This window comes from Sipha flava, unplaced genomic scaffold (genome assembly GCF_003268045.1).
Source record: "Sipha flava isolate LNK unplaced genomic scaffold, YSA_version1 256_pilon_pilon, whole genome shotgun sequence".
NCBI lineage: Eukaryota > Metazoa > Arthropoda > Insecta > Hemiptera > Aphididae > Sipha > Sipha flava.
Window position 1 is genome coordinate 403,407 of NW_020272909.1, and position 23,632 is coordinate 427,038.

The 23,632-nt window shown below is 29.9% G+C and overlaps 1 protein-coding gene across 4 annotated transcripts; it reads right to left on the reverse strand.

The window, feature by feature from the left end:
* Positions 1-1,591: 1,591 nt before the first annotated feature.
* Positions 1,592-21,295, reverse strand: LOC112684713 (lipase 3-like). 4 transcript variants are annotated; one of them, XM_025556356.1, is made up of 8 exons: positions 20,928-21,290; positions 18,236-18,419; positions 11,150-11,264; positions 10,034-10,280; positions 4,256-4,417; positions 4,068-4,179; positions 3,081-3,223; positions 1,592-1,810 (listed from the first exon to the last, which is right to left on the reverse strand). In XM_025556356.1, exons 1-8 carry the CDS (start codon positions 21,225-21,227, stop codon positions 1,607-1,609), a joined length of 1,467 nt encoding a protein of 488 aa, XP_025412141.1. In that variant the 5' UTR covers positions 21,228-21,290; the 3' UTR covers positions 1,592-1,606. The 4 variants fall into 4 exon arrangements, with proteins under 4 accessions (XP_025412141.1, XP_025412142.1, XP_025412144.1 ...); XM_025556357.1 differs by having other exon boundaries at positions 4,068-4,152; positions 20,928-21,287; XM_025556359.1 differs by lacking the exon at positions 1,592-1,810 and adding an exon at positions 3,283-3,404 and having other exon boundaries at positions 3,132-3,223; positions 4,068-4,174; positions 20,928-21,295.
* Positions 21,296-23,632: the final 2,337 nt, after the last annotated feature.

A 23,632-nucleotide genomic window follows, 5' to 3' on the forward strand; every position in this document is an offset into this window, starting at 1 on the left:
GAGAACTTATAAAAGGTAATAAATAATATGTGTTTTATTGCATTTATTACCTATGTTTATTGTTAATGATATCAGATATAACGAAATTCCGTTATTTCCGTTATATTATATAGTATTTTCCGAGTTTAAGTAAAATTAGTAGGCTATAGATGTCAAGAAATCTAAATTTAAGCATTTTAAAATAATTTATTTACAATAATTTTATTCAAATAAAAATATTCGATTTTATTTATTTATTAATTATTTTTCTTTTATTTAGTTATCCTCATTTTATTTATTATTTTATTATTAATTATTTTTATGAAATATTATAGAACTGTATATGAATTCTATATTTAGATGTAATACAGCGAAATTAGTAAATTTAACAACGTTGCATACAATTTCATACGCAATCGTGTTTATTTTTCTTACCCATCTTTTTGTTGCCCATCTACAAACGTACGCAATCATGTTGACAAAAAGGACAAACTTACACAATCGTGTTTTACTCGTTGCTTCACATCCCAATGATTCCAACAGATATGCCTTTGGAAAAACTTTGCAGTTTCCTGTGCGACTCATTTTTGAAATTATCATGAACAAAGCACAAGGACAATCGCTACAAGTGTGTGGTGTGTAAACTGAATTTGGAAAATCCATGCTTCTCACCAGTGGCGGATCTAGGATTTTATCATGAGAGGGAGATATAAAGTATTTTCGTACATAATATACATAGATATTATAAGCTTTATTCTACTAAATTTACAAAATAAAATTTAATTTTCTTGATGATTATGCCATTACTCTATGGCTGTATCCCGGGTCATGATATAAGTACGAGTTGTATATCCGTAATCTGATATGAAGTTAGATACTAATGTATACTAGTGTATCTTTCTTGGTTACGAAATAATAAAAAAATAGTTTTTATTTAAATTGTGCATGCAAAAATTGTATTGGTTGCAAAAAAAATTTTTTTAACTCTCGGCCCACGGGTAGGGGAGGATCTATCCCCTATATCTATCTCTGTAGATCCGCCACTCCTTCTCACATGGACAGCTGTATGTGACATGCTTACGCGTTGGAAAACTTTTTGATTTATTTGTGTACGCACGAGAAGGAAAAGCAAAAAATGTTCCAAATGCACTTTAATAAATATCATTCAATACTTGAATTGTCAGACTTTTCTCAGTAAAATCAATATAATTACATAATGATAAACTAAATTGAATATCGTTGTAAGATTATTACGAAGTATAACCGTTATCTATCTATATATATATAAAAATACAGTGCTAACATAATCACAGGTAACGAATCTAATACATAATTTGAGACATATTAGAGGTAGAATTTTTAACGAATTTTTAACTAGTACATATATATATTGAAATTAAATATTAGGAAAATTTTAAAGATCAATTAAATATTACTCTTTTTGTTCATTTTGAATTTAAATAATTGTACACAGCAATAGGCAGCATCTGGTGAGTTTTAGTAAAAAATGTTGTAAAATTTATTTATTTAACTTTGGTATAATTAGTAGTAACATTTTTCTTTTTAATATTGATGTACAACGAAAAACTTATATTTAATGTTATATAAACTATAAAAAAACAGAATATTATTTATAGTAATAATAATAATAGTCATTATATAGCGGATAATTTCGTGGAACTCTAAATTGTCTGGCAATATTAATGATTGAATCAAATACTAATGTTTTAGCATTCGTACTAAATGAATAATCTATGTGACCAAATGTCTTGTGTGGTATGATAATTGTCTGGTAAACATTCGGCAGAATCGAGATCAGCTTGTGTATGGTCTATAAAAAAAAAATTATATATTAATTTATACTATTATTATATATTTTTATTTTGTTGTATCAAAGTATAATATACAATTTTATAGAATTCTAAAATGAATATAAAATAATAATAAATTAATTATTGTTTATATAGTAAATCATACAATTTTAAACTTGATAAACTACTTTGAATGTGATTTAATCTATACTAACATTAATTTTAAACAAAAACCATATTAGGTTCATAGTTAACTATAATATAACTAAATAAATTTATTCGGAGGTAAAGCGATATATTCGTTTAAAAATCTTGTGATAATTCAAATAATCATTGTATGTTATATTACAATTGTGTTTTATATATTAATAATTTTTAATTTTTTTTTTTTTTTTTTATTGATTAAACCCACGAAAACTATGGCCATTCGATGAGAATTATAATAATGTACAAATTATAATAAAATTGATAAATTATTGTAATACAAGAATTGTTATTTATTCAAGAATGTATGCGCAATTATGTATCATACAAAATAATATATCAACACTGATTGTTTGGAATAACTCTAGTCAGTTTTGTGAATGTGGAAATACCCATAATGCCCCCCCCCCCGAAATATTATGAAAATTGGTAAAATTTTGACGAATGGCCTTTTTCTTTTTTTTTTTTTACTAATATGCAATTTTAATGATTTTTGAGGCAAAAACCATTAGGGCCATATTCAGTGCAGAGCAAAAGTGGATGGGCCAGGGGCGCAAATTTCAAAACTACTTATGTAATATTTTTCACGAAATATGAAAAAGATGTAGTTAAACCAATTTCATTTCATAGTGTCATCGATAAATTTGCCTCCATAAAAGCAAGAAAATTACCATTGTAATATTCTATTAAATAAATTTAAAATAATCTAACACAATTGTAAAACAAAAATATTCGAAGAAAATTACATGTTTTTATAATGTATTGATTGTTTATACATATTTTAAAGTAATACAATTAGTTATTAAAGTTTATTAGTAATTATTACCTTGTAAATTATGTTTTTATACATGTTTTATATATCTCAAATGATTTTTTGTAAAAAAATGCAAATTTCCGATTGGGGGGGAGGGGAGCACAAATACAGTGATTCGCTAGGGGTGCCAGTAGACTTCAATATAGCCCTAAATACAATTTTTAGAGGAATAATATTTAAAAATGTATTGAGATCATAATTCGTTATAATACAAGTACTAGTTGCGCTACTCGTAAACTTGAATTGATAAATTATCATAAAACATATCTTACACCGCTGTCGACAACCCTGTCGTTCTGGCTGTAGTACAGTACAACGGGTGACGTGACTTTACGTAGATCGTATTCAGGTGGTTTAAGTTGCCCGTACTTCCACATATTCTTGCTAGACCCCATGTCATAATGTTGAAATTTACCTGGAAATAGAGACTGTTATAAAAAGTGCGTGTCTTGCTGTATATAGTAGTAACCTAACCTATCCAAGGGATCTATGAAAATTAGTTTATGCGGCTCACCGAACAAGGTTAGACAACGCAGTGGCGTGATTGTCTGTGATTGTGGTTCAGGTGACACTTTGGGTCCTTTCTGGGCATTTCACTGGTAGAAGGGCAAAGTTATTATTTCTCTCAAGACATTTTAAAGCAGTTGCAATATTCAACGGGTTTATAAAAAATGCTAAATATTAAAATATTATACAATCACCAATTTACTCGAGATTTAGTTTTAAAACGGCTAATTATATTATATTTTTTCGAAATAATAATTATTCAAACGTTAATTGTTCATTAAAATGAATTTTTTTTATATTTCATAATAGACATCATAGGTGCAACTAGGGTAAAAAATCTGGAGGGGGCTACAGCCCTCTTACCAAAACTTAAAATATTCTATAGATTACCCCTACTCTTATATACCATGTTAATATATTTTAGATTCCAAGCCAAGTTCTTTTTTTTTATGTGACATTATTGTGAGTTAAGTTAGTTAGTGAGTTAAGTATGCTATATATGGTATATTATGTATAACATGGAATATTTATGGGGAGCTAAATCTTGGCCCAAAGGGCTAAGCCCCCTAGCCCCCCTAGTTGCTCCGATGATGGACATCATTCATAAAAATTATTTGAAAAATATTAAATACGAGTATTTCGACAAAAATTGTGTATTATGCCGTGAGCCCTAGCAACTAATTAAATACTGCTGCTTCGATAAAACTATATAAGATGTTTAAACATATTTATTTTTTCAATTTTCAACTTACTAGTTCGAATCATCTGAAGTAAATGGTCTATACTGTTTAACGATACTCCAGCTCTCGAGTAAGCTAACTTGAAATCCAAGTTCATCTGAAACATCACCAATAAAACACTGTTCTTTCGATTTTAATTATACATAATATCGCACGAAGATACAATCACAAAATTACGATAACAATCCAAAAATACTCACTGTTGAGTTTTTGGAGGTGGTGTCGAATCCGAAAAATTCTGACAGTAACGATACGCACGCGTTAAGGAAAACTGATTGTTTACTGCAGAACAACGATATGGAATTTATCGACCAATGGTTTCGTGGAAACAGCTCAAACTTCTTAATATTTCGTGCTATTGCCTGAGAAAAGTGTAACCACACATGATATATTATGACCAAACTGGGCATATTACCAGGCACGGTACTAGCATTTTTTCCAGGGGGGGGGGGAAGGACAGAGCGAGGCAAATATTTTTTTTTTACATGGGCTGTTTTTTCAACAAATTTAGAGGTTATTTAAATAAAATACAAACATTTTTTGTATCATTTAAACTTAATATAGCTATTATTATTTTTGTGATATACATCCACAATTAGATGAAAGCGAACAAATGGTAATAAATCATAAGTAAATAAGTAAAAAAAATATACACTATTCAGAGTCTATCTAAAAACCTTAAACACAAATCTTCAAAAATACGAAAATTCGTACTTACATACGAGTAAACTACAAATTTTTAAAAAGTATATTTCATAAATTCTTTGATATAGCTCTTTTAAAAATAATGTTTTATGACTTTATTATATCGTGTATTTTTTCAAGGAGGGGCCTGAACTGTTTTTTGGGGGGCTAGAGCCGCCTTTGGTGCCGTGTCTGAATATTATTAAAAATTATATTTAGTTTTCTCGTTATATTATTACATAATTGCGATTTCGGTAAAATAAAAAAAATTATTATTACAATTTGAATAATACGGCTGTATATCACACGTGTTATTTATTTTATATACATATCTATTTACATATGTTTTATAGACAATTTACTTTCAGAGAATCCAGATTTATGGCACAGTAGTTTTAATTGAGTAATTAATTAAATAGATTTTCAATAAGACCTGGATATTTTGCACTGTATACAATTTATAACATTACAACTAGAATAATTGTGTTTGCCTTTGTACAGTGCAATTAGGTAGGTCAACCACTAATTTATTATTAACGTAAATGGTACCCCCAAAAAAACTTCGGAGAAGTAAAGAATGTCTTCTGTGCTTTACTTTTAAGGATTGGAGTATTTGAATTTTGAGACAAACAATTAAAATCAACCACAAAATGCTGTGCCTAAGAGAGTGCCATAATACAAGAAAAAAAAGTTAGAACATTAAAGTAAATAGAGATGTAAATTCAAACCTAAAATGCTGTGCCTAATATATGCGAAAGAGAGAGAATAAAAAAGAGCTCATATTACAATTTTTTGGCAAATAAAGAAATGAAATGAAACCTCAAAATTTTGTGTTTTAACTTGAAAAATTGTCTAGCAAAAAAATTTGACGAAAGAAAATTGCACATTTTCAGCAACAAAAAAAAAAAAAAATCGAAAAGAACATTCCATATTTATTTTCAAAAATTCACATGTCCAAGGATGCACTTTATTCTACGTATTTTTGTTATTTTTTTTTTTTTTAAAAAGAGCAATTTCATGCGTAAAATTTTTTTCACTAGACAACTTTTCAAGTTTAAGCACAGCATTTTAAGGTTTGATTTCACTTCTTTATTTACCACAAAATTCCAACGTAAGATTTTTTTATTCTTTCTCTTTTATACCTATTAGGCACAGCATTTTGAAAATTTTCGATTACTAATCACCCGATTATTTACATTTGTACTAACTACAAATGTCAAATACGACAAATGAACTGTTGTAGGAAGCCTAGGAACAACCGTCTAAAGACTGTAAATCCGAATGGCTGCAAGATGTTTCTTGTCAGTAGGATTCCGATTTTATAAGAGCCAAAAAAGCAAAATATGCACGAAAAAATTATAAAATAAGCATAAAAAAATGTGAAATAAGCAAAAAAAAATATTTATTTATTTATTTATTAAAATTTAATTAGTAAATTCTAAAAATCTAGATTTAAAAAATTGTATTATTGAAAACTAAAAAGTGGCGCATAATCGGATGGCATTTGAAAGTTTATTGAATTGAAAAAAAAGTTAAACAAATATATTTTCATTATTTGTAAAATACGAAATAAATATATGTTGTATAATACCTGTTATTGCTTTTGCATTAAACCATAAATATTTTCGTTAAATTCATTGTAGACTTTAAAAAATAACAATAAATAACCACAAAAAATAATATTGAGTTTTATATGATGCACGTTTTCCGCATTATTAGCGCTAAGTTATGTAACATTATTTGAAATAAATTGGTTTAGAATGAAAAAAATTAATTTTTTTATAAAATATTAACTATGCACACAAATATGCGAAAATCAATGAAAATCGACGAAATATATACACTTTTTCTCTAAAATTAACAAAATATGCATTTTTAATTTTTAATTTTTGGTCTCAATATTGTATAGCATGGATTTCTAGTTTGGTCTGCTATAAATCGAGAGAATACAAAACAATATGCAAATCCTATAATTCCGAATCCTACTTATCCACTATCAATTAAATTTTTCTCTAAAGACCGCAATACATGGATAGATATAGATATGAATGATAATGATATAAATGGATAGAAATAGATTATGCTCTTATCTAATATTTAAAAAATGTTTAATAATTAATCCTAAACACAGAACAGACAATAGTAAATATTATAAAGTACATTTTTAAATTTAATAAATGAGGTATACCTAACTGTAATTTCCTTATTTTTTTATTTATTTTTTGATTCTTTAGAATGATTTGAGTAATTTAGTTAAATAGTTGTCAAGAATTGTCTTAAAACTTAAAAGATTTGTACTCTACTGTTGATAAATGCAAGTTATGTCGTTTAGTATAAGCAACTTCAAATATGATTTGGGTATTTTAACACCTATTCTTAACTTCATTGTACACATTGTATACATGTGGTGTAAAAAGGATTTTAATATCTTAGGCATAATTAAAAGAAATTATATTTTTTTATAATTATTAGAAACCTATGGCTAAAAAAGCATACTTTTAGTATTCGGTAACTAATTTTTCTAGAACTTTTATTAATTTTAGATTGTGAAATTTGACAAAAAACTTTATATACGAAACAAAAAAATTAAATTCAAATATATCTTATACAAATACATATATTATTTTAACTATAGTATTGAAAATTAAAATTATCTTTATTTTTCACAATTTTGATATGTATGTCCGTGGACCGTACAGAGGGCCAAATTACCTTACCTCCCTAACTGGGACCGTTATGCGCATCACGCGATGCCAGTTAGTCATAATAAACAAGTAACCGAGGTCGCGCATATGCACCTGGTCAAAACTCAACACAATATAGCGAAAGTAAAAAACTGGTAAACTCGGTCATTATCCATATACAGCAAATGAAAAAAAAAAAAAATCGCTGTTTTGTTATACATAGATCTCACGAGACCTTCGCCCTGTACTACAACGATAGCGAGATCTATCAATGATCCATTAATTCAAATTCAACACTCTCGAAATATAATATTCTAACAATTACTGTGTATTGTGCCTATATAATAACATTGATTTTATTATAAAATCAATGTTACCCATGGACAAAAATTGGTTAAAATCATCAATCTAACATCTAACATATATAACATCTGTCGCTCTCAATTGCGTATGATAATTAAAGTACGCGTTTCATTTTTCTGATTTACAGCATGTCAATGGTTTTATAAAATACGTAGGTACTTATACTTTGATGATGCACCGACTTTGGAATAGCTACATTCTGAACTGTGGCAAATACATGAGTTACATCTCACCTAAATGATGACACTGGATTAAAAATGACCATATTACTTTTAAAAATAAAACCAGATATATTTTAATGTAGGGGCATACTACGTTATATTATAAAAAATATGTTTTATACAGTTTATTTTGTCCTTACAGATATTTAATAGTTACCTATTACAAATGTATAAGTACTCGTATTTACAAATTTTATAATAATTTCTGTACGGCATGTGGTCATTTACTCCATTTATATAAAAAATATTTTTAATTGTTAACATTTTGCTTGCACTTAATTGGGAATATATTTAATTAAAATTCTCTGATTTTATTCTTATTACGTACGATCATTACATAGTATTTATGCTGCAGGAGCGGATTTAGGTATGTGGTGGCCCCTGGAAGGAATGCATTGTGGGGGCCCCTTACACATAAACAAGAAAATATATTTTTTTACTTATTAAATAACATTTATAATCATATTTAGTAGTTATCATTTAAATTTACTTTTGAATGTCTAAAAGGATTCTGTATAGCCATTTCATATTTTTTTTTCAATGTTAAACTATTCGGGGACAACAACTTCTGGGATGTCATTTCAATTTTCAATTTCATTGCAGTCAGGCAATTCAAAATGTTCTAGTTGTATTTTGTATTGTTGGTAACACTTATCCGAAATATATTTTTCCTAATCCCAAACATCACCAATTCATAGACATTTCAAGCAAGCGCGTAGCTCTTATCATTAATTTACTATCAAATATAAAAATGCGTGTACATTACAATGTACATGGGGACTGAAAGGGTTTAATATTAAATACATAAAATACTGTATATAATATTAAAAGTAATATTTATTCTTCATATAGTAATTGTTAAACTTTGAACTAACCTCAGAAGCAGATTTTGTGTTAGACTGTGTTATGAAAAACAGTAATATGTCTAATTTTTGAAATTATTTCTGTATTTTTTTTATCTTTTTTATTTTGCCAATTTAAGTTTATCTGCACCACTCATATAATATCGCTTTAATTTATAACGATCTTCTTCCATTTTTAAATTATAACACTATTAATTGGTTAATAACATAAGAACAACTAGACTACTGAAGTCTGAAACTATTGTAGGTATACACAACTAATATTAACAAACATCTGTCTCGCAATAAGTGTAACGAACAAATAACAATAATTTACCTATAGATGGATAGTCTGTAATGTGTATTTTATGATATTTCCAAAAACTAATCTCATAATTCTAACGGTAAATTATTTTCGTTAATCATTGTGTTTACTACAACATTTTGGCGCATCATTCCAGTTCACATATGTATATTTAAAAACACATTTACTATAATCAAAGGTGCACACGGACGGTATAAAAACCTATCTTATCTAGATTTTTAGACACCGTTCATTGTCAATAAACGCGAATACATTTATTATTATAGTTAGCAAAAATTAAATTTTTGAAATGTCCAAATAAAGTTCAATATTATTTAATTAAAATAAATAAATATAAATAAAATATTTTTTTTTGTATCCTAATTTAAATATAAAATTGCGGGGGCCCCTGGGCTGCAGCCCACTCAGTCCTCCCCTAAATTCCTGCTTATGCTTGCAACTTATTTATTATGTTATTCGTGTTTACACAATTTCCAACTTTTACACTCTCACTGCGGAGTCTCTTGACAAATATTGTCAATAAAAATCTAATTTTATTCAATGTTTTTTCTAATATTTAACTCTTACTTCTTATGGTTACCAACTTATGATCACCTACTTGGGTAAATCGGCAATCATTCTTGTTTCTATTCGTGTATACGATATGTCTAGAAGTTTTTGAGTAAGACAAGATTTGTTATTCATTTTAATTTTCCAGTAACACAATTTCTCTCTCCCAAAGCACTTTCAAACATTTTTCAGAAATTATGGCTACGTCACCAGGTACAGCTGGTATTTTATGATCAAAACCGTTTCGAAAAGTGGTGAAAAATCTTCTGATAACATAACACGTACCTAGGTAATCTATCGGTAAACTTACCAGATAGAATTGACCAAAGTGTACGCCAATCCGTAACAAAATGGATTTAATGTTGGTGAACGCTACGAACGGAGCCAGGTGATAGCTGACGATGATTTTGTCGTTATACTCTGGCCTTGCAGACGTGGTGGCCAACACAACGGCGCTACTCATCGAGTACGTGACCAGGTACGTCTTATCATATTCGGTATTGTTGCACACAAAATCGATCATTGCCGGAACATCGTATAACGCCCACTCGTCAATGCTGAAATATGTATTTTAAATTATAACGAGTATAGCAATAACGTATTAATAATGATTGAAAAAAAAATTACTATACACTATTTCAATTTTTTTTTTTTTTATAAAATATTTGTGAAAAATAATGGTTTTCTTTAATTATATCAAAATATCTTTGTTTTTTTTTTTTTAGTCATAAATAGAGAGCGGATCTTTGGGTTTTTAAAATATTTTTATTGACTTTATACAGATTTACAAGGATAAATAATGTGGACGATTTATCCATCATAGAGTTCGTAGGAAAGCATTTATTTTACATATTTTAGCATATTTTGGACATAAGAGAATATTTAGCCTATTTTCATATTTTTGAATATGTTCAATTGTTGTTCATAAAAAAGCATATTTTATTAATTTCTCGAGTTGTGATTTTTCTAGGAAAAAAAAATTCGATTGTTATATTTATATTCCTATGTATGGAACTGTTATCCATTTTTCCATTTAAATAATTTATCTTTTACCAAGGAATGATGCATACAAGTTAATCATTGTTGTTATTTTGTTTTTATACATTATTTTATTATATTTATGCTCCTATGTATGAAATGTTTTAAATGTTTATATTTAAATAATTTACTAGTTACCAAAGGAATGGCCCATAACAGTAATTTAATGTTTTTATTGAACTATTTAAGAAAAAAAAATCGCATATTTACAAGTTTAAGGAATATTTAGAGATTTATTTAGGATTTTTTTAGATCATATTAGCATCATATTTTAAGCTTTTGAGAACCTAAAAATCCGCTCTTTAGTTATAAACCATTATAGTATCTTTACGAGTGTAATAATTTATTATTATAATCAACTTTTTTTAATTTTTTTTTTTTAACTTACCTGAATTTCCAATACTCCGAGTCTGTTGCATTGAGATACGTATGTTGCTTAGAGTATAAGTTGCCTCTGAAGTCTCCCAACCACACGTCGTAACCGTTGTTGGCTAAGATCGAAGCTACAAGAGGAGGATTATTAAGTTTTTCGTTGCAACACTCGGTCACGTATTCAATATAATGTTATACTAAACCAATGTTGAGTAGTAACGCAACGGAATGTAATGCATTACTATAATGCCGTTACTTTTATAATTAAGTGTTACGTAATTTCATTACATTTTAATGAATGTAATTTACTGTGTAACGAAAATTTAATGAAAATTATTTTATACAAGTAATAAATGCGATTAAATCAAAGAAATGTTTTATTATTTATTGATAACTGTATAGCTCATTTTAATATTAATTTAAAATCTGTAATAATCGAATTTTTACCTCCAAATACTACAACCAAATTATCATGGTTATAGTATAACCAACGGATCAGGGAATAATAATACATTTCAAAATATTATACCGCAAAGAAATTTTTCAAAAAATTGTTTACGTTATTGATTAAAGCAGACCATCCTCAATAAACCTATTACAATCTATGTGCATGTGTAAAAAAGCATGGCGTAATGTACAACTAAATGTAATTGTAAATTGTTTCAAAAAAAAGTTAAAACACTATCTATTTTAGTTTTTATATAACATCAATGTACATATATTTATCATAACGTTTTTTTATCATAAAATTTTAAAATTATATTTCATTAAATAATTCGGTTTTGTTAAGGCGTAGGGAAAGTGGCGCCCCAACCGCCCGATGCATCTTAAAAATGCATCGCAATAGCCCTACCCTGACCTTAATTGGTTGGGGTAGTCTGGTCCTTCAGGTTGGGGGTTTCTCGTAGGGCTAACCACCCTACAGTGTTAAAATAACCTGGTTACGAAACAACTACAAAATATGCCTCGGATGGAAAATGTGGAGCTTAAGGATTTTACAACTGGAACCTGGAACGTACGAACATTATATAAACCTGGAAATCTGACGACAGCGATATTGGAACTTGAACGATATCGGCTGGACATTATTGCGATTCAAGAAGTATGGTGGACGGGAGAAGGAAGCTTAAAAACTGGAAATTGAACGGTATTCCATAGTGGTGGTGATGAACATCAGGGTGGGGTTGGTTTCATTGTGAATGACAAAATATTACATAGAGTTAAGAAGTTTAAGGCAGTGAATGACAGAATTTGTCATATGGAGCTGGAGTGCCGATGGTTTAATGTGATATTAATTAACGGGTACGCCCCAACTGAAGACAAAGAAGATGAAATCAAAGATATTTTTTACGAAAATTTGGAAAATGAGTGCGACCGGATACCGACCAACAAGGTAAAAATCTTATTGGGAGATTTTAACGCAAAAATAGGGCAGGAGGTAGAGTATAGACCAACAATTGGGAAGGAGAGCCTGCATAGAACATCAAATGATAATGGCACAAGATTAGTTAATTTTGCTACAACCAGAAATATGATAATAAGTAGCACCACATTCCCACATAAGGATATACACAAGGAAACCTGGGTATCACCATCAGGACAAATAAAAAACCAAATAGACCATGTTGTAGTGGACAGACGTTTCAAGAGATGCGTCATGGATGTCCGGAGCATGAGAGGTAGCAGCGCAATGTCCGATCATTTTATAGTAAGAGCAAAAATCAAGCTACGTCTGTCAGTTGAATGGAGAAAAAAGAACGTCTCTATCAAAAGGTTTAACATAGAAGACCTAAAAAACCAAGAAATCAATATACAGTACAAGAACAAACTAAAAGAGACCTTGAATCTGACGGAGAATTCAAATAACGTAGATAATAACGTAGATAATCTATGGAATGAGATCGAAAACTCGATTAAAACGGTGGCCACAGAAGTCCTAGGATTTGAAGAAAGAAGAAGGGGGAAAAAATGGTTTGATGAACAATGTAAAAAAGCGAATAATGAAAGAGATATTGCCCGAATAAAAATGCTAAAAGACTCAAGTGAGGAAAATAAGAGAGTACTATCGGCTAGACAAAGGGAAACTAAACAATTGTTTAGAAAAAAGAAAAGAGCATGGGAAAATTCTAGACTTGAAATAATAGAAAACAGCTATAAAAACAATGTAAGACTTTTTTTTGAAAAGGCGAATGAAATTAAGAATGGATTTAAGACAAAAGCAACAATTATAAAGGATGAAGAAGGATTACTAATAACGGATAAAAAAAAGGCTGCAAACGAGTTCAGGAACATGTTTGAAACAATGCTGAATCAACCTACTCGAGTAGAAGTGGAAGAAAACCTCAACACGGTTGAACAGAGATTAGACGAACCCACGTTAGAAGAAGTAGAAAGGGCAGTAAATATGTTGAAAAATAGGAAAGCACCAGGGGAAGACACAATTGTTGCAGAACTACTGAAAGAAGGAGGAAAAGAACTAATGACACGACTGAAACGACTAGTAGATAATATATGGAAACAAGAAGAAATACCAGTAACATGGCACATGTCAGTTCTATGCCCGGTTCACAAGAAAGGAGACGCTATGGTTTGCCAGAATTACAGAGGAATATCCTTACTAAACACTTGTTACAAATTAGTTTCAAACATCATACTGAACCGTATCAAGCCATACACAAGGGAAATAGTAGGGGAATATCAGGCAGGTTTTACGTCAGGGAAATCTACAGTGGATCAAATTCATACAATAAAACAAATAGTAGAGAAAAGTCACGAGTTCGACATAGATGTGCACCTACTATTTGTTGATTTCAAACAGGCATATGACTCCGTAAATCGAGGTAGATTATGGAAAGCAATGACCCAACTCGGAATCCCTACAAAATTGGTGAGATTGATAAAGACATGTGTGCAAAAGTCCAAGTGTATAGTTAAGTTCAACGGAGAAATATCTGAAGATTTCTCAGTTGAAACAGGTCTTAGACAAGGAGATGCGTTATCCCCCACATTATTTAACATAGCCCTAGAATCGGTAGTGAGAGAAGTACTTGATGATGATGTCACGGGCCTAAGAATTAGAGGAGGACACCAAATCACACTAGCTGCGTATACTGATGACATAATAATTATGGGAGAAACCGAAGAGGACCTAAAACGGTCGGCAGAAAAACTAATAAGTAAGGGAAAAGAGATTGGACTACAAGTTAATGAAGGAAAAACGAAATACTTAATAGTATCACGTAGAGAACAAGTACAAAATTCGTTAGTAGTCGGTGGATTTACCTTTGAAAGGGTAACAAACTTTAAGTACCTGGGAGTAGATGTTAACCAACAAGCAAACAGCCATGATGAGATTAAAAGGAGAATAACTGCAGGAAATAAGAGCTATTTTGCGCTCGTACCTATATTTAAATCAAGATTAATCTCCAAAAATACAAAAATTAGACTATATAAAGTACTCATTAGACCTATAGTATTGTATGCTTGTGGAGCATGGGCATCAACAAAGTCGGACGAGAAAAGATTACTACTATTTGAAAGGAAAATACTGCGAAGAATTTATGGACCCAAAAGAAACGAGGAAAATGTATATGAACGAAGAACTAATGCAGAATTAAGGGCAATGTTCAATGAGCCAAACATAGTGGGAATACTTAAAAGCAGACGAATAAGCTGGGCCGGGCATGTATGGAGAGCGGAGGGCCAAACAGTATATGATGTCACAATGTGGAAACCAAATAAAAAACGACCGATAGGAAGGCCAAGACAGCGATGGACAGACCGGGTTAAAGAAGACCTCAAGCTCCTGGGGATTAGAGAAGGAGAACAACTGGCGAAGAACAGAGAAGTGTGGAGAGGTGTAGTAGAAGCGGCGATGGACCTTCAAGGTCCGGAATAAGCCAAAAAAAAAAAAAAAAAAAATTCGGTTTTGATTTAATTTTGATGAATTCTAGTTGGGTACCTTAAATAATACATATCTGGAACTTAATTTTTATTCCCATTCAACTTCGAGTTATCGCGACTCGATTGTATATTATTAAATTTTATAATTTCAATAAAATCTGGACAAGATATTTTTCAAAGTACGTTTCTTTAACGGCAACGGAAACGAATCGGATAAAATAAAAAAATGTACAATATTTTCACTAGAGATGTAAGATCAGTAAATTTATCAATTATTTTTTTACAGGCAAATATTTTTTTATCGAAAAAAAATTAGCACATATCACCTTAAATTAAACGTCTTTACGAAATTAATATTCATAACATTTCAATAAAATGGAATAGTTGATATTATGAAACTTAAAACATTAAACGTTCAACATCCCCACAACTACTGTTAATATTATATAACATATACATACAATTATTATCGCTATTAATAGTTCGGTTTTAAATATAATATAAGTATAATAGTTCGGTTTTAAATATAATATAAGTATAAATTTATTTACAACCGTGCTATTAATAAATTTGATTTTATTGACATCTCGATCTATGAACTGTAACCATTCCTATGACAGTACCACGGCTGTAGATACTATTCACTATCATACTATATACATCCTTGGATAGTTACTATGAACCTATGTTATATACAATTTATATAATGTCATATTAAATTTATAATACCATGAATACCCTACTATCCAGTAAAAATTAAAATATAATTTTACTATGGTTATAAGTTCATGAAAAAAGAGAAAGTGAGGAGTTCCTAGGGATGTTCTTATGGTGACATACAAAAATAAACAAAATTTATGTAGACTTTTCTTGGTAAATTATCAAAAAAAAAAAAAAAAATACGTAAATTTTACATCTCTAATTTGCACATATTCCGTTTAATTAACAGCAACATGGACTTTTATTACAATTTACAACTCGATATTATCCAGTTCCAATTCCAGTTATATGCAAATATTGTGAAGTTTTTAATTTTTAAATGATTATTTGATATTGTTATCATGATGTTAAAAAAGTTTTATCCCAAATTATTTGTCGTTCTTCGTTTATAATAATTAGTTTTGTAGAAAAATTGTACCTAATAAAATATGCCACGAAACACGACGTCGATGAATACGAATTTACAACTAAAAACTTAACTACTCTTAAATAAACAAAACTTAAAAACGGGTATCGCATAATGATTATCGGATACGAAATCAGGAAATGTAAAAAGTTATATCGATTAATATAGTATTGACAAAACGGTCAGTTTCAAAAACGTTCCGGTGACCGAAAAATATCGAGTCACCGGTTAACGGGCCAGCGGATATCCGTTAATTGAAACGGATAGTGTGAATAACTATGTTACTTATCTACTCCATTTTCTATTTTTATCAGACCCGTTTCCATTTCCGTTAAAAAAACCGGATTTTACAGTTCATTCCTTCGGATCGGCGGTCATCAAAACCGCACACTTACCATTCATAACCGCACATATTTATTCTATTGATAAAAAGGAAAATTTGAAAGGTTGATAGTTCAAAACCGCACACATTTGGTTAACAGTTCCTTTCTCTCTCCACACTTACTTGCATGTACAGTTCACGTTGCCAGTTCTGTATGAGTCCCATACAAAATCTTTTTTTACCCTGGGACCTACCTGGGGTGATGTTACATAGCAAATCGGGGGATATTTTCGTTAACTGTCCGAGCGAGCGCAGCTAGCGAGTGACCCCACTCAGTCACGAGGTGCACTCATGTTATTTTAGATAAATGTATACGTAATTGATATATATGTTACGGGTAATGTTAACATTTGGCTAATGTCGACATTATCCGGCTAAAGTAGACATTAGCCATCTGTTATGGCTAATGTGTAATTTTTCGTTTATAAGCAGAAATTATTAACGTTATCCGGATAATGTTAACCTTAACCAGTCAATATTGGATAATGTTAAAAGTTGTATATTAAATAGAATATAGAGTTTTTATTAGCAATTTTCTATACAATAATAAAGCGTCGGACTTCCAGAGTATAATATCTTATTTTGACTTGTAACCGATTTAGTCAGTTATTTTACCGATGAAGTGAAGAATATATCGATGTATGGGTTTAATATTTATCTTAATTGTATAACATTTTTTATTATAATTTTATATGTGTTATACAAAATACGACGTTGCGCATTTATCTATTGTTAGTCTGCTTTCAGTTTTCATATGTGATAATTGCAAGTACAGTGTTATTAGTGTTAAACTGTTAAGTATTTTAGATTACATTTTTAATAAAATAATGAAAAATATTTGAATATAATTAATGAATTAAAAGACGGCAATAAATCTCATCGTTTGAATAAATTTCAAATTATTAATATCGGAGGAGATATGTTGTTAAGGCATTATCCAAAAGTTCTTGGCTAATATCATATTATCCGGTTAATGTTAACAATAGCCAACATTTAATAATATTCATGGTGGGTAATGATAACAGTTGGCTAATGTCGACTTTAGCCGGATAATGTTGACATTACCCGTAACATATATATATATATATATATATAAATTTGTGCGGTATTGAACGGTTTAATTTGGCGAAAATATGTGGAATTAAGATATAAAAGTGTGCGGTTTTGAACGACGCCCCTTCGGATTAGCAGATTCTGCAACAGGCATGTGTTATATTGTAATTATAATTTTATATTTTTACGTTTTAGTTTGAAAATTAGAAAATGAATCGTAAAGAAGGTATATTAAACCTTTCTTGACCCTAATATGATAGGTTTATAAAATTGTATTTGAGTCCGGATAATAGAAAAAATTATAATGTTTATTTTAATTTATGTGTCGATAGTTCGAAACCGTCATCAACATCCAAGATCAGTTCATCAAACTTATATAAGCATACAGCAGTAAGTAGTAGCATTATTATTATTTTTTATAGTATTTATTATAATAGGTACTTCAATTTTTCAATTTTTTTTTCAATCATCACTTAAAATTAACGTAGTTACTTTATTAATTTAAAAGTAAAATAATATCATTACAATTTTATTTGGTTAACATAAAATGTAATGTTATTATATTTAAGTAATCATTAATGAGTAAAGTAAATTATAACTTTTTTAAAGTAACAAATCAAACACAGCACTATACGTACGCAAATCGTGATGTTCGTCCCTTAGAAACCATTGGTCGGATGCTCCCATGAGGGCATGGAGAAGCAAAAACGGTGGACCACCGTGACCTTTGATATGAAACAAATTAACCAAATATCCGTCTTCGGTCGGCACGGAGTATCTACTGTATCCCGCCGAATGGCCATGTTTTTCGATGAGTTGACCCTTGAACATATAAAATAAAACTTTTAATATAATTTTCTATAATTAACGAAAATGTATCGTGTATTATTCCCACGTTATTTATAGATTTACTAGATTAGATACTACTATTAGATGGCTTCGGAGAATTCGGTTCATTAGTTTTAACTTATTATGCTATGAATTGAGAAAAATAATAATATAGTCCGCAGTGTAAAATAATTTGTATAGTTATTATTGGTATAGATTATCTGGACCGTACAAATCTGGATATATATATCTGCATATCCACATTTATTTTGTCCCTGTTACCTAATTTAAGTGGTTTTGCGTAACAAGCCAAGGGATATTTTCGATTTGCGAAGTGTAGCGACGAGTGCCAATACATGCGTAATCGTATCCAGATTCATACGGTCCAGATAATGTACTTTCCAGATATGTACAGTTTAGATTTATGCGGTCCAGAATTCTAAATTCTAAGTTTATACGTGGACCCATAATATATAATATAAAAAAACAGGAAGAGTTTTAGATTATTATTATTTTTTTTTTTGCCAGATAATATAGATAGGTATATTGTGTATATTTTGATGAATAGTTCAAGTATTATTGCATTAGTATAATATAGTTTAGGAGTTTAGGACATAAATAGTTTAACATCAACTATTGTCATTATAATGTAGTATTATTAGTCATAGAAACAGTATACATAATAAATAAACAATCAGTGAGAGTAATAATTACGAAATTTTCTGTTAGTGCAGTTCATACAATAAATTGTTGATTATTACAATTAGGTACTTATTTTTTAATTATTATAATATTGTGATAAAATAGTATTATTTAGGTAAAATTAAAATTTTTCTAATTACAATAACTAAATAGCTTTTACAGAAAGAAAGCTGAATAGTGACTAAATAATCAATTCAAAATTGAAATACAGAACGATAATAAATTATAATAACATCTAATATAGGTGTATAATATTAATATCAGGGCGCGGAAATATAATTGCTAACATTATTATAGAATACCACGAAATAATGTATCCAATTATATTACACTGTTTAGGTTTATTTAGCTAAACGCGGTGCGATAGCGGTACGGGGGGCACTCGCACGCACTCGCACGCACATGTCATCAGGTAATATCGTGATCGCAAAAAAATGTTTATTTTTCATTCCAACATACGTTTCTAATTCCAACGCTATGTGTCGACAATTATCACGATTTTCATTCTGAAAAAATATTTGGATGATCCGTAATATGTACGAGGGATCGATCGAGGCACATTTTAAAAATTGTATTTAGTTAATTAAATATTTAAGTTTGAAATTTTGTATTTTTTTGTATTTACAACAATATTTATTGCAATTCAAACTACAAAAATTAAGAATGTGGCTCGGTCGTTCCCTTGTACATATTACGGAGCTCCGAATATTTTTTCAGAATTAAAATCGTGATAATTTTCGACACGTAGCGTTGGAATTAGAAACAGTAGTTTTTGTTAAAAAAAGACGTGGTGGTGAAGCCCCTTAACTAAAAAGTATTATTTTTAATAGGCAGAATCCTAAAGTAAATATGGGTTAGACATATAAAATACAATTCTAAAATTGTATTAGTATAAAAATTTATATAATCATCAATTTTAAATTTAAATAAGTACTAGATATCTGTTTCACAGTATTATCTACCTACTTGAACACATAGAATACCTAAATAATATATAATTGTTTGCAAGCTATATCAATTTCATCAAAATAGTTAGTACAAAATAAATAATTGATTTCATATAGTTAATTTATTTAAACCCTATATTTTCTTCGTGTGTTTATAGATTCACTGGTTTCTAATAAATTTGAATTATACATAAAAAATGACAAAGTCTAATCTGATACTTACCTAGTACCTATGTTAAAATGTGATTATGGACATTTATAAATAATAAAGGAAAACTATCCTAAATAATAAGCAGTTGAATAATACCTACGTAGATACCTATAATCTATTGAATGTGCAATATTTTAAAATTGAATTTGTAATTAATAATAAAAATAATATATTAACTAGGTATTTAATGATACTTTTACTTATTATTTTTTATATGTAAATATAGAATGCGTGCGTATTAATATAATTAGTAATTACATATAATTAGTATTTACCTTTTTACACTCCAGTTTAGTACATATTATTTATATTATATAAGGATTTAACTATATTGAGTAGGTACCTACCTACATAATAATAGTTTTTGGTTTTTGACATTCAAATAATTGGCACGAAATAAACAACTGATTTCATAATTCTATGATAATAATATTATTATTGATTATATAAACTATTTGGCGGCATTTTCAAAAATAAACCAATCGTAGGGCTTGATTTTAATACAGTCGCCGAGCTCATGTACAAAATGCTTATACGCGTTCGCGCGATTCGTTCGAAAAGCCTACCTGTGTCGGTACGCGATTCGTGTGCACCGCCGTATGAGTTGTGTACGACGTTTACGATAGTATTGAATACACTCACCGTGGTCAAAAAGTCGACCGCGGCCGTTGGTCGGACGGAACAGAACGTCGAGAAGAATACGGCCGCGACTAGGGCGTTGGTGGAACCCGGACGGCGGCGCGACTGGAGCAACGCACGTGTTGAAACCATCGTAAGGACACGCGGCGACGTCGCCACCCGCACACGTAGCCTCCGCGAACGCACTGTTGACCGTCGTCGTCGTCGTCGTCGTTGTCCGTGCCCACCGCATCGCGCGTTCAAATCACTCGACGGATATGTGTCGTAGAACGCTCGTGCCGCCTCTCGGACTCGCCGGAACATGCTGTACTGTTATGATTATTATTATTGCTGTCCGTGCGTGCAAACCTACGTCGTGTACGCCGCGGTACGTCTAATTATTGTTGTTCGCCAAGACCGGTTCATGCTTGCCTCGTGCAGTTGGTCAAAACCTCGAAAAACCCGACCTTCGATGTTCACCGTTCGCGCGTATAAGGTTGATGGCACCTGTGTGTATACCGCGATACGGATAAAATAACAGGAAGGGCTACGGGGGCGATCACCTCCCACCCGCCTGGTGGTTGTCCGTGACTTTTTTCAAAATGAAAGAACCGCGTACAGACGTGAGCATCGCAATTACCAGGGGAAAGAAAATTACTAGCAACTACCACCGCGGTTATACACCTATACGAAACATGTAAATAGGTACGCGTTGTTCGGGCAGTAAGATTACTAAAATATCATAGTTGAATAAATCAAATTATTACAATTTAATTTGAATGCGAATCATCTATATTAATAAATATTTTATAAACATGTTATTAAAAAAAAAAAGACAATACTCTCAATTAATAATGAGCACTTCAATTTATAGTTTTAGTTATTTCGAACTGTAGTTCGGTCAACTGTTTTTAATAATAAATACTTATTTATGTTTCACTAACCTTACAGCGGAGGTAACTATGAGTTCAAGTAAATATAACAATAATCGTTATTATAAACAAGTGTTATTACTGTGAATGAGGAAATAACTCCCTAAAATTATTACTGAATTTTGGACTATGGCTCTCTTCCTAAAAAAAAATTAAATCCTGGAATCGTCACTGCCTATAGCAATTATAAAATACATTTAATCCTACTATTTTTAAAGTTCAAAAAACTGTTTGGTTTTTTCACGGACACTAGACCTACATGTATTGTCTCCATCTTACAAACATTTAACATAAATAAAATTTAAACTGGAAAATTAAAAACCAAGATGTTAAACGTTTTATTCGAACAATTGCCATATAAACAATTGTTACAAATAAATACCTTGTACTAATTGTATACAACAAAATGCTCCGAGACAATAAATAACTTATCTAACTGGGCTAGACCTGTTATTTATTTATTTATATATATATATATATATATATATATATATATATATATATATATATGTACGCTCTATAGGGTTCAGTACAGTACATGAACAAAATATATAATTAATACTTATTCAATTAATTTTAATTGGTATAGAATATTCTAATCTATTCTTTCTGAACATGGTGATTACATAATAAAAGTTACAATACAGTGTATTTAGTGTTGAATTAACTTAAGACTAAACGTTTTAACCTGGTTGAGTTATCATTGAAAGAATCAAACATTTTTATCGTGTTTGCTGTTGTCAGCATTCTATTAATTGGAGCGTATAAACTATAATTTTGGCGATTGGTAAGGAGGTAAAATGTGTGTGATACATGCGTTACAAAGGACATTTAAAGGTATTAGATTCAATAGTTCAGGGCATTTGATTTGAAATTTCAATAATTTATGGAACCAAAGTACATCAGTTAACTTTCTACGTTTATCAAGGAATTCAATATCAAATTCCAGTATTAACTGTTTCAGAGATAAGTTTATTTTTTTTGTTTTATATGCAAGTACCCGTAGTAACCTGAACTAAATACGCTCAATCTTCGTTACCAAATTGGTCTGGTGAGGGTTCAAACGGGCCAAAGAAAATATAAGACTTTAATGCAGTTCGAATTTTTAAATTCTGAGCAATTACGACGTATGAAACCGAGTACCCGAAGAGCCTTATTACACATCATATTTATATGGTTATTGAAATACTGGTCATTTGATAATAATATACCAAGATCTTTTATTTGTGTTACTATCGTAAGGTCAGAGCTATTAATTGTATAATTAAATTTTAGGTTTAATTTTAGACGAGAAAAAGTTATCTGTGAGCATTTTTCAGCGCTTACGCTAAGTCCGTTTGTTGTGCATCACGAATAAAATCTATTGAAATCAGATTGTAATTTAGCACAACCATCAATTGAATAAAGTAGTAAATTAAGTTTTAGATCGTCAGCAAAAATTAGAAAAGATTGAAAACTGTTTTTCAAAGATATTTGTAACGTCATTTAAGACAATAAAGTAATAAACTATGTTTGAACTACTGTTTTAAAGTAAATTTGAAAATCTCTAACCGTGATACACTGAATATAAAGGTTTTGAAGACGAATAATAAATTTGTTCGAGCAATTTTATTGAGGGCTACATGATTTAATTGATTTGCACATAACATTTACAAGAGAATAAATAGGTATCGTGTACAATCCATTAAATTCTGTAAATTATTTGAAAATATTCAAGTTTATAATATTACTTGTTATTCACGACACATATTGCCTCGAACGAGATGAGTGTGGAACGGAATCGACGTTTGCGATTTC